The sequence below is a fragment of the Gossypium raimondii genome, chromosome 12 (assembly GCF_025698545.1).
Source record: "Gossypium raimondii isolate GPD5lz chromosome 12, ASM2569854v1, whole genome shotgun sequence".
NCBI classification, from domain to species: Eukaryota; Viridiplantae; Streptophyta; class Magnoliopsida; order Malvales; family Malvaceae; genus Gossypium; species Gossypium raimondii.
The window spans coordinates 1,554,124-1,572,432 of NC_068576.1; the positions used below are offsets into that span (position 1 = coordinate 1,554,124).

At 38.6% G+C, this 18,309-nt stretch overlaps 1 protein-coding gene and 2 long non-coding RNA genes across 3 annotated transcripts; 1 reads left to right on the forward strand and 2 right to left on the reverse strand.

Moving 5' to 3' along the window:
- Positions 1 to 644: 644 nt before the first annotated feature.
- Positions 645 to 2,588, reverse strand: LOC128035421 (uncharacterized). Its single transcript, XR_008191918.1, has 2 exons — positions 2,318 to 2,588; positions 645 to 972 (listed from the first exon to the last, which is right to left on the reverse strand). It is a non-coding gene; the product is annotated as an uncharacterized LOC128035421 (long non-coding RNA).
- Position 2,589: 1 nt separating this feature from the next.
- LOC128035420 (uncharacterized) lies at positions 2,590 to 3,423 on the forward strand. Its single transcript, XR_008191917.1, has 2 exons — positions 2,590 to 2,723; positions 2,842 to 3,423. It is a non-coding gene; the product is annotated as an uncharacterized LOC128035420 (long non-coding RNA).
- A 2,465-nt stretch (positions 3,424 to 5,888) lies between these two features.
- Positions 5,889 to 13,378, reverse strand: LOC105761889 (uncharacterized). The gene is given in 9 exon segments (XM_052624813.1): positions 5,889 to 9,520; positions 9,792 to 9,937; positions 10,175 to 10,473; positions 10,476 to 10,966; positions 10,968 to 11,032; positions 11,078 to 11,600; positions 11,691 to 11,762; positions 11,892 to 12,147; positions 12,292 to 13,378. Coding segments are annotated over 9 exon segments (6,399 nt in total). The 3' UTR covers positions 5,889 to 6,060.
- Positions 13,379 to 18,309: the final 4,931 nt, after the last annotated feature.

The following is an 18,309-nucleotide window of genomic DNA, read 5'->3' on the forward strand; positions in this document are numbered from 1 at the left end:
GCAACCCGTGGCAACGTTCCATATTTATAATCAATTCACTCAATGCCAATGAGAGGATATTTTTAACTCTTTAATTGAGCTATAAATTTCACTATTGCTAGTAAAGCCATGCCATACACAAGTCATGTACCCAACATACCAGTTATCGACTCAATCATCTTTAGAGCATAAGCCTCCACTTATATCAATGCACATGAGTTATATACGTATGGTCAATGACTAACTCAAGATTTAGGTAAATCATACCATGAACGTCACAAGTGAATTAATTCACAAATAAATTTAGAATTAATTCATCTGGGGTTCAGTTAAATGTATCATTCTGCCAATGAATACATCTTTGTCTCTCCCCATGGAGTCAACTGCTCTGATAGCCAAAACTAGCCATCTCTTCAATTAGAATTGTAGACGGTATAATAATCCTTCTCAATATTTGAATCAAATGCTTACTTTGATTCTTTTACAGGATTACAAACTCGTTTAGATTACCTACTAAAGTAAGTTGTCTTTCTCGCAATGTAAATGTTCTTACAATGCCATTTATCATCGGTTTGAACTTAGACAATCAATGAGTTAATATTTGCTTGTCACAATTTCACTATGCATGCAAAATATGAAAAATAGAAATACAAAAGACATAATAGTGAAATATGAAATTAACTTTATTTATTTATTTATTCATCGTTCAAATAAACAGAAAATAGTTACATGTTTATTACAATATGGACACATTTTTGAATAGTACAATCATCAATAAAAACCACAAAGTACCTACTTCCATTTGATGAACTTGTTTTAATGGGTCCGCAAATGTCAATATGTACTAAGTGAATCTTTTCACTAGCCCGCCAGGCTCTGTTTGCTCGAAATGGAAGCCTCGCATGTTTCACAAACTGGCACACTTTGCATACATCTTCATGATCAGCAATGCTTGATAAGTTTTCAACCAAATTATTTTGGGACTGTAGCGACCTAAAAATTTTGGGGCACGGGTGCTGGTCGAAGTGATTATTGAAAATTTAAAAGCAACGTTTCAATTTTATTCGAAAAAGGAGTTGCCACCGATCTTTTTTCTAGGTGTGATCGGACACCTACAAAATTCTCTTTTTAGAAGAAAATTTTATTTTTAAACTTTTCTAAAAAAGAGGTAATTTTAGGTCCACGTAAAAATCCAGAGAAAATTAGGGTTCGGGAGTCGGTTACGCGCGAGGAAGGTATTAGCACCCTCGCGACGCCCAAAATTGGTATCTCGTAAAACGCGCGTTGTCTTGATTTTCAAAAATACGAGTTCAATTTAATATTAGTCGTGACCCGATTGAAACACGAGAATTTTAAAGCACAACAACTTTTTCTTTTTTTTGAACACACAAAATTTTTTTAAAATACAAGAATTTTAGAAACACGAATTTTTTTAAAAAAAGACACGAAAATTTTGAAACACGAGATTTTTTTTTGAAAACACGAATTTTCTTTTTGAAACACGAAAATTATTAAAACACAAAATTTGTTTTTGAAAACATAAAAATTTTGATAAAAAACGAAACACGAGGATTTTTTTTTGAAACACGAAAATTTATGAAACACGGTCAATTTTTTGAAAACACGAAAATTTTTGAAAGACGAGAATATTTTTTTAAAACACGGAAATTTATGAAACACGGAATCTTTTTTGAAAACAAGAAAATTTTTGAAATACAGGAATTTTTAAAAACACGAAAATTTTTGAAACACTAGAATTTTGAAAACACGAAGATTTTTGAAACATGAGAATTTTTGAAAACACAAAATTTTTTTTTAAAACACGGAAGTTTTTGAAACACAAGAAAATTTTTTTTTGAAAACACGAAAATTTTTGAGACACGATTTTTTTTAAGAAGTACCGTATTTAACACAAATCAATGATATTCATCCCTACATGGCGATGAAATCATCGAGTTAGTGCCAAATCGACTCAACTTAATATTTAATCGTGATTCTATTAAAACACGAGAAATTCTTATTTTTAATTATTTCATTTTTTAAAAAACACGAGAAATTTTGAATGTTTTCAGTTTTTTTAAATGGCGTCCCGTATTTAACTCGAGCCATCAATATTCACCCAACATAGCGATGAATTCGATGACTTAATGTTAAATCGGTTCATTGCCTTATGCATTAAAATGATTTTTCTATTCTAAAAATGAAATTATTTAAATTTAATATTATAAAATAAAATAAACAAAATAATATTTCAAAAATACCATAAAATGCTAATTTAATTAAAATGAGACAATATTTAAATAAATGGACTAAATTAAAATGGATTTAAAGAAATTACCAAAAGCCCAAAGTTATGGGCTTGAATTTTGGGCCTTTTTCTTTTTCTCCATTTTTTGTTTTCTGTTTTTTGGGCCTGCTGCGAATTGGGCCTGCTAAGCTGCTGTTGGGCTGCACCGGTCGGGGCCTCTACACTGCTGGGCAGAATTGGGCCGAACACCCGCTGGGCCAAGGGGATAGGCCTGGCCTGCTATGGGTGGCCTGCTCTTTGCTGAAAATGGCCTGCACTTTATTCTTTTTTTTTCCTTTCTTTCTTCCCCTTTCTTTTCTTTCTTTATTTCTTTTTTTCAGCCTTTTTTTCTTCTCTTTTCTTCCTTTCTTTCTTCCTCCCCGATCAGCCCCCCGCCGATTTCTCTGCTGCTGCCGGTGCTTTCTCCGCCTGCGGTGCAACGGCCGACGACGGCGACGTGCGGTGGAGCTCTCCTTTTCTCCCTCTTTTCTTCTTTGCTTGCTCCTTTTTTTTTTATTTTCATGGGTATTTTTCTTTGATGATTTTTTTGCTTGATTTGCTTTCTTTGGTGGTAGTAGATGGGAGTATAACGGTGGTGGCGGTTTGACGACGCACGGTGGCGATGAGGCTGCTGTTTTTGCTTGATTTTTCTCTCAAAAATTTTGTTATTTTTTTTCTTTTTGCTTCCTTGCTTGGCTGCTGAATTGGGGTTTGAAAACCCTTTAAATTGTTGATTTTTTTTCTTTTTTGCAGGTAGCAGGTGGTTAGGGGAGAGGGAGGCCATGCATTAGGTCGGCTGTCGCAGTGTAGGTGCGCAACTTGCACTGTCGGATGCCAGACGGACCAAATTGCAAACACAGCAAAACTTTTGGGGCCAAAATATAATTTTGAGAAAATTTAGGGCTTAAAATGTAATTTCAAAAAGCTTAGGGGTCAAAATATAATTTTAGGAAATTTTAGGGTCAAAATGCAATTTTAAAAATTTTAGGGGTCAAAATGTAATTTTTTATTTTTTGTATTTTTTTGAAATTTAAAAAAAAACACGAAATCAAGCCGGACAAAATTCAGTGATTACAGCTGCCCCTCTTTGCTCATCGCTGTGAAACAGGGATAGAACAAAGACTTAAAAGCACTGAATTTTGTTCGACCATCCAAAATTTTCTTTTTATTTGAAAAGCAAAAATCGAGAACAGCTCGGCGTGCGACCCGAGGCTCAACTCACCTCTCGCAATATGAGTTGATTTTTGAAAAAGGAAATTTAAAAGAAATACCTCGGCATGTGACCCGAGGCTCAATTCACCTCTCGCAATATGAGTTGATTTTTGAAAAACAGCAATTGAAAAATAACTCGGCGTATGACCCAAGGCTCAACTCACTTCTCGCAATATGAGTTGATTTTTTTGAAAAAGAAATTGAAAAATACCTTAGCGTGCGACATGGGGCTCAACTCACCTCTCGCATTATGAGTTGATTTTTAGAAAAACAGAAATTGAAAATACCTCAGCGTGACCCAAGGCTCAACTCACTTCTCGCATTATGAGTTGATTTTTGAAAAAAGAAATTGAAAAATAAATACCTCGGCATGCGACCTGAGGCTCAACTCACCTCTCGCATTATGAGTTGATTTTTAGAAAAACAGAAATTGAAAATACCTCAGCGTGACCCGAGGCTCAACTCACTTCTCGCATTATGAGTTGATTTTTAAAAAAGAAATTTAAAATAAATATCTCGGCATGTGAGCCGAGGCTCAACTCACCTTTCGCAATATGAGTTGATTTTTGAAAAACAAGCAATTGAAAAATACCTCGGCGTGTGACCCAAGGCTCAACTCACTTCTCGCATTATGAGTTGATTTTTAGAAAAACAGAAATTGCAAATACCTCAGCGTGACCCGAGGCTCAACTCACTTCTCGCAATATGAGTTGATTTTTTGAAAAAATAGAAATTAAATTAAAAAATACCTCAGTGTGACCCGAGGCTCAACTCACCTCAGATTATGAGTTGATTTTTTGAAAAAGCGTAAATTAAATTAAAAAATACCTCAACAGGACCCGAGGCTCAACTCACCTCAGATTATGAGTTGATTTTTGAAAAAGCGAAATTTAAAAATACCTCAACAGTGACCCGAGGTTCAACTCACCTCTATATTATGAGTTGATTTTTGAAAAAAAATGAAATTAAAAAATACTTCAACAGGACCCGAGGCTCAACTCACCTCAGATTATGAGTTGATTTTTGAAAAAAGTAAATTAAAAAATACCTCAACAGTGACCCGAGGCTCAACTCACCTCAACGTGACCCGAGGCTCAACTCACCTCAGATATGAGTTGATTTTTGAAAAAATAGAAATTAAAAAATACCTCAACGTGACCCGAGGCTCAACTCACCTCAGATATGAGTTGATTTTTGAAAAAGCGAAATTAAAAAATACCTCAACAGGACCCGAGGCTCAACTCACCTCAGATATGAGTTGATTTTTGAAAAAATGAAATTAAAAAATACCTCAACAGGACCCGAGGCTCAACTCACCTCAGATATGAGTTGATTTTTAAAAAAGATAGAAATTAAAAATACCTCAACAGGACTCGAGGCTCAACTCACCTCTGTATTATGAGTTGATTTTTTGAAAAAACAGAAATTAAATTAAAAAAATACCTCAGCGTGACCCGAGGCTCAACTCACCTTTGTATTATGAGTTGATTTGAAAAAAAAAGACATAAATTACAAATACCTCAGCGTGACCCGAGGCTCAACTCACCTCTGTATTATGAGTTAATTTTTAAAAAAAAGACAGAAATTAAAAATACCTCAGCGTGACCCGAGGCTCAACTCACCTCTGTATTATGAGTTGATTTTTTGAAAAAATGCAGAAATTTAAAAATACCTCTTGAAAGAAACAGGGTTTCATAAAACATCAGGTGAAACTAAAAGCCTTCTTCTTCATTGATTCTGTGCAGCTTTCTCCTAGTATTCCTTGCTCTACTGGTATACCTGTATATGTCATGTATGATGTTATTACGATATGCACATGTTTGTCCTAAATGCTTTTGTGTCTACATGATCATGCAATGCACCGTAATCGTTTGTCACGTGCCCCACTTTTGATTTTTGTGAGGGTCCGCATTCATTTCCTCAATTCTTGACTTTTCTCTCTAGTTTTGTACTCATCCTCAAGTTTGGTGAGTAACCCACATTTCTTCGTATATCACCCTCTTGCCCCCTCGTTGAACTTTGTTCTTGCTTCAGGGTCCTTGTATTTATCAAATTCTCATCCAGGTAATGCTCAACATTCCTTTTGTTTAGAGTATGTCATCTTACCATTTATCAGTTAAATGAATCAAACACGAGATGCATGAAAAATGGTAAAGTAGGCATGAAAGAAATACCTCATATTCAAACTATTTCAAAAGCAACAAAGAAAATTAACAAGGAATAGTTCAATAAAGAAAGCATCACAAAGAAAGGAAAGTGAATCCAATGGCTACAAATGCTTTAGATATCCAACGCATGAACTTCTCCACGTTTCCTCGTCCTGGATCCTTTCGAGCACGGCTTCTGTGTAAAAGATTTCGAGCTTCTGAGAATGTTTCAAATATAGCGACTTCGTCATTCAACTCCCCATTCAAGTCACTTTGCTCCTTTAAGCCTGAGCGCACCTTATTAGGACTCCCTTTCGAGTTTTCATCCTAATCTTTTTGTTTATCAAGACGCCCTTTTCGGGTTTTCATCTTGATTTTTTCTTTCTTTTCTTTTTTCTTTTCTATTTTTTTGTTTTTGTTTTTTTTTCTTTTTTTTTAGGCATAATATTTCTTCACAGCATCTGAGTTCACTGGATTAAGTAATTCTTTTCCGTCCATCTCAGTGAGAATCAGAGCCCCTCCTGAGAATGCCTTTTTTACAACGTATGGCCCTTCCCAATTTGGTGACCATTTTCCTCGAAAGTCTTTTTGTATTGAGAGGATGTTTCTTAGTACCAGTTCCCCTTCGCGGAATTCTCTTGGCCGCACCATTTTATCATGGGCCGTAATCATTCTCTTCTGGTACATCTGTCCGTGACAAATTGCCTTCAAGCGTTTTCCCTCAATAAGATTTAGCTGATCATATCGAGCTCGAACCCACTCTGATTCTTCTAGTTTTGTCTCTATCAAGACTCGCAAGGACGGGATCTCTACTTCAATAGGCAAAATGGCTTCCATCCCGTAGACCAAGGAAAAAGGAGTTACCCCCGTAGACGTCCGTACCGAGGTACGATATGCGTGCAAAGCAAATGGTAGCTTCTCGTGCCAGTCCTTATATGTCTCAGTCATCTTCCCGATAATCCTCTTGATGTTCTTATTAGCGGCTTCTACTGCTCCGTTCATCTTCGGGCAGTAGGGTGAAGAATTATGATGGTTTATCTAGAATTGCTCACATACTTCTTTCATCATCTTGTTGTTCAAATTTAAAGCATTATCTGAAATGATTCTTTCAGGCAGACCATATCGACATATAATTTCCTTTTTAAAAAACCTACAGACTGCAGCCTTTGTCACATTAGCAAACGAAGTAGCTTCTACCCATTTTGTGAAGTAGTCTATAACCACAAAGATGAATCGATGCCCATTGGAAGCTTTCAGGGAAATTGGCCCTATAACATCCATGTCCCACATAGAAAAAGGCCACGGAGAAGTCATGACATGAAGGGGCGACGGAGCTGCATGAATTTTATCGCCATAAATTTGACATTTGTGGCATTTTCGTGCGTAGCCAAAGCAATCCTTTTCCATCGTCAGCCAATAATAACCAAGTCTCATGATCTGCCTGGCCATGGTGAAACCACTAGCATGTGTTCCACAAATTCCTTCATGAACCTCTTCTAGTATCTTTCTGGCTTCAACAGCGTTTACGCACCTCAAGAGCACTTGATCTTTTCCCCTTTTGTATAGAATATCTCCGTCAAGAACAAATCCAATCGCCAATTTCCTGATTGTTCTTTTGTCATTCTCATTTGCTTGCTCGGGGTACCTTTGATTCTTGATATACTCCAAGATATCATGGAACCATGGTTGTCCATCTGACTCCTCCTCAATGCTAAAGCAATGCGCGGGGGTCTCATATATACTCATTTGGATGGACATTATCTCAGTTTCCCTGTTTGCTTTGAACATCGAAGCCAAAGTGGCTAGGGCATCAGCCAGTTGGTTCTCCTCTCGTGGAAAGTAGTTAAAAGTCACTTCCTTGAATTCTTTGACCAATTTCGCAACGAGATCGTGGTACTTGATTAATTTCGAATCCCTCACTTCCCAATCTCCACGAATTTGATAAATGACTAACGATGAGTCCCCGTGTACCTCTAAGATTTTGATCTTCTTCTTGATAGCTTCACGAAGCCCCATGATGCAAGCTTCGTACTCCGCTATATTATTGGTACAGAAGAAATCCAATCTGGCAGTGAGTGGGTAATGGACCCCTTCAGGTGACACTAAGACTGCTCCGATCCCATGCTCCAATGCATTTGATGCACCATCAAAGCTCATCTTCCATGACTTTCCTTTTGATGACTTGCCCTCTTTTTCTGAAATGCACATCAAATCTTCATCTGGGAAATCAAATCTCAAAGGCTCGTATTCCTCCGTTGTTCGACTTGGCAAGAAATCAGCTATTGCGCTTCCCTTTATCGACTTTTGGCTCACATATACAATGTCATACTCAGTCAATAGGATCTGCCATCGTGCCATCCTCCCTGAGAGTGCAGGTGACTCCATCATGTACTTTATTGGGTCCAATTTTGAAATTAACCATGTCGTATGATATAACATGTATTGTCTGAGCCTTCGAACCGTCCAAATTAATGCATAACAAAAATTTTCAATTGAAGGGTATTTCGCTTTATACTCTGTGAACTTCTTGCTGAGGTAATAAATTACCTTTTCTCTTTTCCCCGACTCGTCATGTTGTCCCAGTACGCAACCCATTGAGTTCTCAAACACGGTCAATTACAATATTAATGGTTTTCCAGGGGTCAGCGGTACTAGCACAGGAGGATTAGACAAATACCGTTTTATCTTATCGAATGCCACTTGGCACTCCTCGTTCCATTCTCCCGGGTTATGCTTTCGAAGGAGTCGAAAAATTAGATCACACTGATTCGTAAGTTGGGCAATGAATCGAGCAATGTAATTCAACCTTCCTAACAATCCCCTGACTTCCTTTTGTGTGCGCGGGGGAGGCAATTCTTGTATAGCTTTTATCTTATCTAGATCAACCTCGATACCTCTTTCACTAACAATGAAACCTAGCAGTTTTCCTGAGGTAGCCCCAAACGTACATTTGGCCGGGTTAAGCTTCAACTGGAACTTCTTTAATCTTTCAAACAGCTTCCTAAGACTCCCAACACGCTCTCTTTCTTCCCGAGATTTGGCAATCATATCATCGACATAAACTTCTATTTCTTTGTGCATCATATCATGAAACAACGTCACCATAGCTCTCTGATATGTTGCCCCAGCATTCTTTAATCCGAATGGCATTACTTTATAGCAGAAGGTTCCCCATATTGTTATGAATGCAGTTTTCTCCATGTCCTCGGGAGCCATCTTTATCTGATTATAACCTGAGAAGTCACCCATGAATGAAAACAAAGAATGCTTTGCCGTATTATCCACCAAACTGTCGATGTGCGGTAAAGGAAAGTTATCCTTAGGGCTTGCTTGATTCAGATCACGATAATCCACGCACATTCGCACCTTGCCATCCTTTTTTGGCACTGGGACTATATTAGCTACCCATTCTGGATACTTTGAAACTTGTAGGAAGCCAGCGTCAAATTGTTTCTTGACTTCTTCTTTTATCTTTAACAGCATTTCGGGTCTCATCCTTCTTAATTTCTGCTGAACGGGCTTACATTCTGGTTTCAGTGGGAGCTTATGGACCACAATATCTGTGTTCAACCCTGGCATATCCTGATAAGACCAGGCAAACACATCCTTGTACTCATGGAGCAAGGCGATCAAATTACGCCTGGTGTTTTCTAAAGTGGAAGTCCCAATCTTCACTTCTTGTTTCTCTTCTTCATTCCCCAAGTTCACTACCTCAACAGATTCTTGATGGGGAAGGATCTGTTTCTCCTCTTGTTCCACCATTCTCAGTAAGTCAGGAGACGAGACACAATCTTCAGCATTTTCGTCGGCTTCGAATTCTCCTAAACAAACAGCCTTCTCAAAATTGATTTCAGGATTCATAACGGGATTATTCATGCCATTGATATCTAAGCACCTGAAAGGTGAATGGAAAAAGCTATAGAAGAGCATTGAGGTATTGGAATCAACATATGATGATATGAGATGATATGAGACATATGCTGGAAAAGGAAATGAATAGAAGGAGTAGTCGTGAAGTTAATGGAAATGAAAAGAACATGACAATATAAAACAAAATGCATCTTCATTAATGATCATTAAAATGATAAAGAGCAAACATAAGCTCTTACAAAAGGGACCCTACTATTTAAGGACACACAAAATGAAGGGTTAACATTGAGCATTACTCTGAAGGAGACTTAAAAACTACAATGAGGTCCACAGCAGTCCAGTTGTTCAAAACATATCCTGGAGGACAAGGGCCTATCATCGAAGCGTTCTTAATTTCATCATTCTCATTGTCAATAGCATTTAGACTGAGATTCTGAAGACCCTTTTCAATCAATAATGTGGCTTACGAATTGTTCTGCCCTGGGTACATCACTCCTGCTGATGTAAATGTTCTCGACAAAGGAGGATACGCCAACGGCCCCCATTCTAATTCCTGGCCCGAAGCTCTTGCGATTCTTCTTTCTCGATTTTTCTGAAATTGTTTTCGTTTTTTATGTACATCTGGCTTAAACCCCAAACCGTATCAACCCTTGTGGTACGTTGGTTTCAAAGCTCTAACCATCCCTTGTTGATATTTTCCCAAACTTTTCCTTGCTCGAGCTCTTTGTCCCACAGTCAGCTTAATTCCAATCTTGGTATTCCTCGACAGTTTGGGAATGGGGATCTTATTCCCTTCAGCAACAAATGCAGCATTGATAAATTCCAAGGAGCGAAAAGAACATTCTACAGCATCTTCGCTTATTTCGATGTAGGGTGCATCAGTAGAGATAGATGCGACGATGTCTTCCTCGCCACCAACAGTAATCAAACGACTATCCATGATGAACTTTACTTTCTGATGGAGAGATGAAGGAACTGCCCAGCAGAATGGATCCAAGGTCTTCCTAACAGGCAATTGTATGAAGGCGTGATGTCCATGACCTGAAACTCAATATCGTATGCACATGGCCCCACTTTTAAAGGAATTTCGATCTTTCCCATGACCTCTCACCGTGTCCCATCAAATGCCCTTACTATAGAATGACAATGCCTCAGATAGGACATATCAACCGGCATCCTAGAAAGCGTGGCCAAAGGCATAACATTGAGTGCAGATCCATTGTCGATGAACACATTTGGTAATATGTAACCTTTGCAATTGGTTGTGATGTGCAATGCTTTTATGGAGCCTCTTCCATTTGGCGGTATTTCGTCGTCACTAAAGGAGATGAAATTATCTGCATTTAGATTATTTGCCCACCTATCAAACTTTTCCACAGATACATTGTTCGCCACATAAGCTTGATTTAACACTTTTAACAAGGCATTCCGATGTGGCTCCGAATTCAACAATAGAGACAGTACCGAGATTGTTTAATTGTTCTACAACGCTATATTCACTGTGCTTAATGAACTTTAAGAACTCACATGCTTCCTCCTAATTCACAGCCTTTTTAACTTCTTGCTCGGGTGGTATTTCAACATCATCCTCAGCCTCATACATTGGTGCTTTTCCTTTTTGGCTCGGACCAGCAACCTTCTTCTTTGGCTCAACCGTCTCGGGAGAATAACATCTTCCGCTACGAGTAAAATGTCCTACTCCGCTAACACCTTCACTCACAACCTTGGACTTTTCACCCTCAGGTACAATGATATTAACATCATACTTCCACGGCACTGCCTTGTTGTCCTTGTAAGGGAAAGGAGCAGGTACTTCGATTATCAAACTTGGTTTAACTTCTCGACTAACCTCTTCCTTCTTTGCCTCGTAATAAATCACCAAAGGTCTATCGACGCTATAAGGGAAAGCCATCAATTGATTATCAGAGGCACATATTTCTCCTTCTTCGGTCCCCTCCACCCTATCAAAGACCTTGACCTCTTTGTTATCCATCATGTCCTGAAGTAATTTCCCAAATTCCTTACAAGATTGGATGTCATACCCTTGGACGCCATGAAAATCATAGAAACTTTGGTCTTTTGTACTTTCTTCTTTGAGAATCTTACTAGACAGACAGAGCAAGCCACTTTCAATCATCATCTCCCATACCTTCCGCAAAGGTGTCTTTATTTTGGTAACATAAACTTTGGCTCACCAATTGTCTTCGTTTGTTACCGCATTTACATTTCCGCCAGTATGATTAGGAAGAGGATTCCCCGTCACATTGCTAACACCATCGAATCGTAGAACGCCGGCATCAATGAGACCTTAAACCCTCCTTTTAAAAGCAAGGCAGTTTTCTGTAGAGTGTCCCTAATTCCCAGCGTGATACATGCAGTTAGCGTTAGGATCATACCACTTCGGATATGGAGGCTTCAGGGGCGCCATGTAATGTGGGGATATTAACTGTTTTTCCAACAGCTTCGGGTATAATTCTTCGTATGATACAGGAATTGGAGTAAACTGAGGCCTTTCAAGATTGGGTCTTGTTGGTCTTTGTTCATTTTTCGGTTGGCTTTGTGTAGGCACGATGTTTGGTGGGAACACGGTGAATGGTCTTTGGTTATTCATAGCATAAACGGGGTAAGGCGAAGGTGCTTGATAGTAAGGACCTTGAGGAGGAAAGTAGAAGTTTGAAGGTGGGCGATAATGAGGTCGTGATTGGGTGGGGTACGAATTGGGAGCACAGTGGCTCTCGGTTCCAACCATATGGGCCTCCACCTCCTTTTTCTTTACAGGTACTGCCCTCTTCTAACTCTCAGAGCTTTCTATTCTCCCACTCTTGACGGCGTTTTCAATAAGCTCCCCAGATATTACAATATTCGCAAAGTCCTTTGTGGCACTTCCTACCAATTTGTCGTAAAACGGTGCTTTTAGAGTATTAATAAAGAGGATCGTTATCTCTGTCTTAGTTAACGGAGGCTCCACTTGAGCAGAGATATCCCTCCATCTTTGTGCATATTGCCGAAAAGTCTCTGTCGGCTTCTTTTCCATCATTTGTAAAGTTAATCGATCAGGCACCATAACCGATACATGCCTATATTGCTCACAGAATGCTGACGCCAAATCTTTCCATGATCGGATTCTCTCTCTGCTAAGCTGATTATACCATCGAAGGGCTGAGCCCACTAAACTATCTTGAAAGCAGTGTACCAATAACTTATCATCGTTCATGTAGCCAGTCATCTTTCGGCAAAACATGATAAGATGCGCCTTTAGACATCTTGTTCCATCATACTTCTCAAAATCAGGTGCCTTGAATTTTGGGGGTAGAATCAAATCAGGTACCAAATTGAGCTCTTTGGCACTCAAAGCAGAGAAAACTTCAGCGCCTTCTACTGCCTTGATCCTCTCTTCCAAGATCCTATACTTATCCTGAGCGTTATTGTCATCAATTCTCAACCTTGCTACTTCTACAGGATCATCTAGGTCTGGAACAATTGGATCTGAAGGATTAGCCCCAGGGTTCGATACAAACATTCCTTGTCCTAAATGAGCAGATGGAGTAGGATGTTGTTCCAGGCCTGTAGGTTCCCTTTGGGGGTATCCTCGTTGCATTGCGTGGACATGAGGTGGAGTAAATCCCGGGGAATAAAGTGGGTCTTGATTAGCTCTTGACTGAGGCGGTTCTACGACATCAGGGCTCTGCATAGGTCTCTTTCCTTTGACCAAGGCCGTCATCATTTCCATCATTTTGGCCATTTGTTCCCTTTGCTCGAGCGATTCCTCTCGAGACCTCACCATCAAATCTCTTGCCTCTTGCTGCGACTTGGCCAGTTGCTCCTGTAACTCTCTTTGGGTTCTTTCCATCTTTTCCATCCTTTCATTGAGTTCGGCATCCATAGCTTTAGCTCTCAAGCGTGTCCTGTAAGAGTGACGTGATTCCAGACTCGTAGTGTGGTAACTGTGGATTAGATGGTTTTAACCTTAGCGAATGATTAGGGAGATATGAGCATGCAATGAATAAATGAATGAGTAACTAATAAATGTTAATCATGCGTAAATATGCAAAAATAGGTGTTGATTCCAAAATGGCCCCATACTTGGGTGTTTTATTTATCAAAAGAGTCCGTTACAAAAAGTTTTGCCATATTAATTTTAACAGTTACACAAACTTCTTAGCCACATCGCCTTGTTTCTTTATACGTTCCAAGAACTCCGAAATGCTCGATCTTTGGCTAGGAGGGTATTGACAACTGAGAACTTCCGCTTCATCTGATAATTGTACAACATGCGCCGCCACCTTACGAATTTCATTGATCAAACTACCGAGATGCATATCCTTTTCTTGGAGGGCTCTTTCATAGGCGCGAATGTCTCTGTCATGCTGACCATTCTTCTCTTCTAAAGCTCTCAAGAGGTCATCCAAATGTTGCTGATGAGCTTGCAGTGTACTCTCTAGACTTCAGATTTTTCCTTTTAGCTCTTGATGCCCAGACTGACTAGCCGTTAGTTCTGCAGTCACAGTTTCGTATTCAGCGTTCTTCTTCCTCAACTCTATCATAGCACGTGCAGCTCTTTCCTCTTCTTTCTTCGCTTTGGCTTTCCAGAATTCCATTCCACCTTTGATATTGCTTAGTTCCTCCTTCCATTCTGCTGATGCTTTGCCTAATCCACTATTTCTTATAGTGCCTCTTAATTTCTTGTTTTCCAAATGAAGGTCCTTTAAATCCTTTCTCGTGACTTCACCTTCTTTTTAGACTTTTTCTGTTCTGGATTTTTCAATTTCGACATCAATCTTCAGCTGGAAGTTTTCCTCCTGGAGAGAACTAATATCTCGCAACATTTTGGCTTTTTCACGTTCAAATTCATGTCTTGCAATTTCTAGCTCGGATGGGATTTCCTCTGAGAACGGATTCCGGTAAGCTTCATCGATCGGTGGGGTTATTTGACTCTTCACTCGTCGTTGCCTCCATATGTCATAGTCTACAGTGATAGTATCAGCATAGAGAGCCAATTCTATTAGGTAGATTTTCTTCCAAGAATTCGCAGTATCTCTAACCTTTCTTATGTAACCCTCACCCATAAAGGCAAACTCCGATTGTGCCAATCCATCGGTAACTGGTACAAACTGTCGCGAAGCGAACTGTCTTTGAACCAACAATGGAGCATATCCAACTCCTCCCCATAATCCTAGTAAAGGCACCCAGTCTTGGTTTCCACACTTGTATAACAAGACAGAGGGATGAATCCAAGGTGCTCTCCAAGTTATATCTTCGGCACGGAGGTTCTGAAAAACCGAGACCCAATGTTGTTCAGTGACATCCTTCGGCCAATCTTTTTCAAGGTGTGCTTCCAACGGGGAGAATGTCTTTGAAAACATGTGGAAAGGCGAGCGCTCCACCTTCCAAAAGTGGCTAAAGATCCAAACATTTAGTAACTGAGCGCATCCGATAAAGCGTCCTTCCCCTTTTCTCCTACAAGCATTTAGAGATCTAAAAGTCTCAGCCAAGATGGTTGGGACCGGGTTGACTCTTTGCTTCAACTTTTCGAAGAAATCCACAACCGCAACTTCAATATGCCCAAGAACCTTCGGGAAGACGACCAGTCCGTAAATGGCCAAGGCAAACAAATCTACTCTTTTCAAAACATCTGGGTGATTCTGAACTAACTCCCGAAGAGGAAACCACGGAACACAACTGACTTCATACTTCTTCTTTATCTGTTTTTCAGCCCATGTATCAGTCATCCCCGTCAACTTCATTAGCTTTTTCTTAAAGGTCATTGGTTTAGGCTCCTTCACATATATTTTGTTGAGTTGCACATTATCGATGCGAAGCAAAGCGGCATACTCTTCTATGGTTGGAGTCATATCTTCCTGATTGAAAGTGAAACATTGATAGGCTGGGTCCCAGAATCGAACCATGGCTTGGATCAACTGCTCGTTCACATCGATTGCTATCAAGTGAGCTATATCCCCATACTTCTCGGTGAAAATGCCTCTAGTATCTGAGTCCCACTGTTTCCAAATCCTTGTCAAGTCTTCAAGATCATTCTGGCGCACATTCGAGGTCACACGTTCGGGAAGATCAGAGGTGTATCCTTCCTTCAAACTGTCCCCTTTCGCCTTCTGAGTTCTCAAAGACCAATCTCGAACTACAGCATTTTTCTCGGTTACTCGTGTAATTGACTCCTCCATCAGAAACCCGTTTTTGGCAACCAATATTTAACCAACACCTTCCTAATGAGATGTCTACGATGCATGATGAAAAATAAAATGAAGAACAAATAACCTTGGTCAGAGATCAAAACAGATATAAAAAGAAGAAAGAAGAAAAATAAAGACTATGGAAAATTTAACGAATTAAGCTATTCAATTATGCAATTTGGTGGAACAGACCCACATTTTTTTTTGCCCCAACATGCTTTATAAGAAATCTACCCCACATACGATCAGACAATCTATCCGGCCCAATTTATTAAACAGACTCAATTCATTAAATAAGTGTAAATGCAAAAGAAATAAAAGGTAAGAGGCGTTTCTCCCGTGTACTTATTTTGGTGACTATTCGACGGATGGAGGTTCGGCATGGCTCTAAACGGGTGGCTCGTATGGTTCGCTATATGTGATTTCAGTTCTAGGAAGGTACTCGAATTGTCCATACTGCCACCTACTAAGGTTAGTACGGAGCCTCGGTCATCACCCATCACAGGCTCGCGAGCACAATTCGAGGGATTACATTTACTTATGCCTATGCGGAAGGACGAGTTAACTCACGAAAGCATAAGTCATATGTAACCCTGAAGTATTTCACTAGCTTTGTCTTGAGGGACGAGTTAACTCACGAAGGCGTGGCGTTTACTTCCACTTAAATGCAGGCGGAGCCCGGTAGAGAGCTCATGTTATGCAAGAATGCAAGTGCACAGTGTGTGGGGAGAAACTCACAAACCTTTTTATTTTTACTTTTCTAAAAAACAAACTAAAAAAAACCGTAAAACTTAGAGCTGACAAAAAAGAAAAATAAAACACGTTAGAAAATCATAAATTTAAAAACCGAATGCAAATGCATGACTTTTAAAAAAATAAAATTCAAGGATCACGATTAAAAATTAATTTGAACAAGAAATTTTGAAAATTTTGACAACACGCGTTTAACATTAGACTCGACTCTCGAAAAAAAGTCCCCAGTGGAGTCGCCAGCTGTAGCGACCTAAAAATTTTGGGGCACGGGCGCTGGTCGAAGTGATTATTGAAAATTTAAAAGCACCGTTTCAATTTTATTCGAAAAAGGAGTCGCCACCGATCTTTTTTCTAGGTGTGATCGGACACCTACAAAATTCTCTTTTTAGAAGAAAAATTTATTTTTAAACTTTTCTAAAAAAGAGGTAATTTTAGGTCCACGTAAAAATCTAGAGATTATTAGGGTTCGGGAGTCGGTTACGAGCGAGGAAGGTATTAGCACCCTCGCGACGCCCAAAATTAGTATCTCGTAAAACGCGCGTTGTCTTGATTTTCAAAAATACGAGTTCAATTTAATATTAGTCGTGACCCGATTGAAACACGAGAATTTTAAAGCACAACAACTTTTTCTTTTTTTTGAAAACACAAATTTTTTTTTAAAATACAAGAATTTTAGAAACACGAATTTTTTTTAAAAAGACACGAAAATTTTGAAACACGAGATTTTTTTGAAAACACGAATTTTCTTTTTGAAACACGAAAATTATTAAAACACAAAATTTGTTTTTGAAAACATAAAATTTTTTATAAAAAACGAAACACGAGGATTTTTTTTTGAAACACGAAAATTTATGAAACACGGTCAATTTTTTGAAAACACGAAAATTTTTGAAAGACGAGAATGTTTTTTTAAAACACGGAAATTTATGAAACACAGAATCTTTTTTGAAAACAAGAAAATTTTTGAAATACAGGAATTTTTAAAAACACGAAAATTTTTGAAACACTAGAATTTTGAAAACACGAAGATTTTTGAAACATGAGAATTTTTGAAAACACGAATTTTTTTTTAAAACACGGAAGTTTTTGAAACACAAGAAATTTTTTTTTTGAAAACACGAAAATTTTTGAGACACGATTTTTTTTAAGAAGTACCGTATTTAACACAAATCAATGATATTCATCCCTACATGGCGATGAAATCATCGAATTAGTGCCAAATCGATTCAACTTAATATTTAATCGTGATTCTATTAAAACACGAGAAATTCTCATTTTTAATTATTTCATTTTTTAAAAAAACACGAGAAATTTTGAATGTTTTCAGTTTTTTTAAATGGCGTCCCGTATTTAACACGAGCCATCAATATTCACCAAATATAGCGATGAATTCGATGACTTAATGTTAAATCGGTTCGTTGCCTTATGCATTAAAATGATTTTTCTATTCTAAAAATGAAATTATTTAAATTTAAAATTATAAAATAAAATAAACAAAATAATATTTCAAAAATACCATAAAAATGCTAATTTAATTAAAATGAGACAATATTTAAATAAATGGACTAAATTAAAATGGATTTAAAGAAATCACCAAAAGCCCAAAGTTATGGGCTTGAATTTTGGGCCTTTTTCTTTTTCTTCATTTTTTGTTTTCTGTTTTTTGGGCCTGCTGCGAATTGGGCCTGCTAAGCTGCTGTTGGGCTGCACCGGTCGGGGCCTCTACACTGCTGGGCAGAATTGGGCCGAACACCCGCTGGGCCAAGGGGATAGGCCTGGCCTGCTATGGGTGGCCTGCTCTTTGCTGAAAATGGCCTGCACTTTATTCTTTTTTTTTCCTTTCTTTCTTCCCCTTTCTTTTCTTTCTTTATTT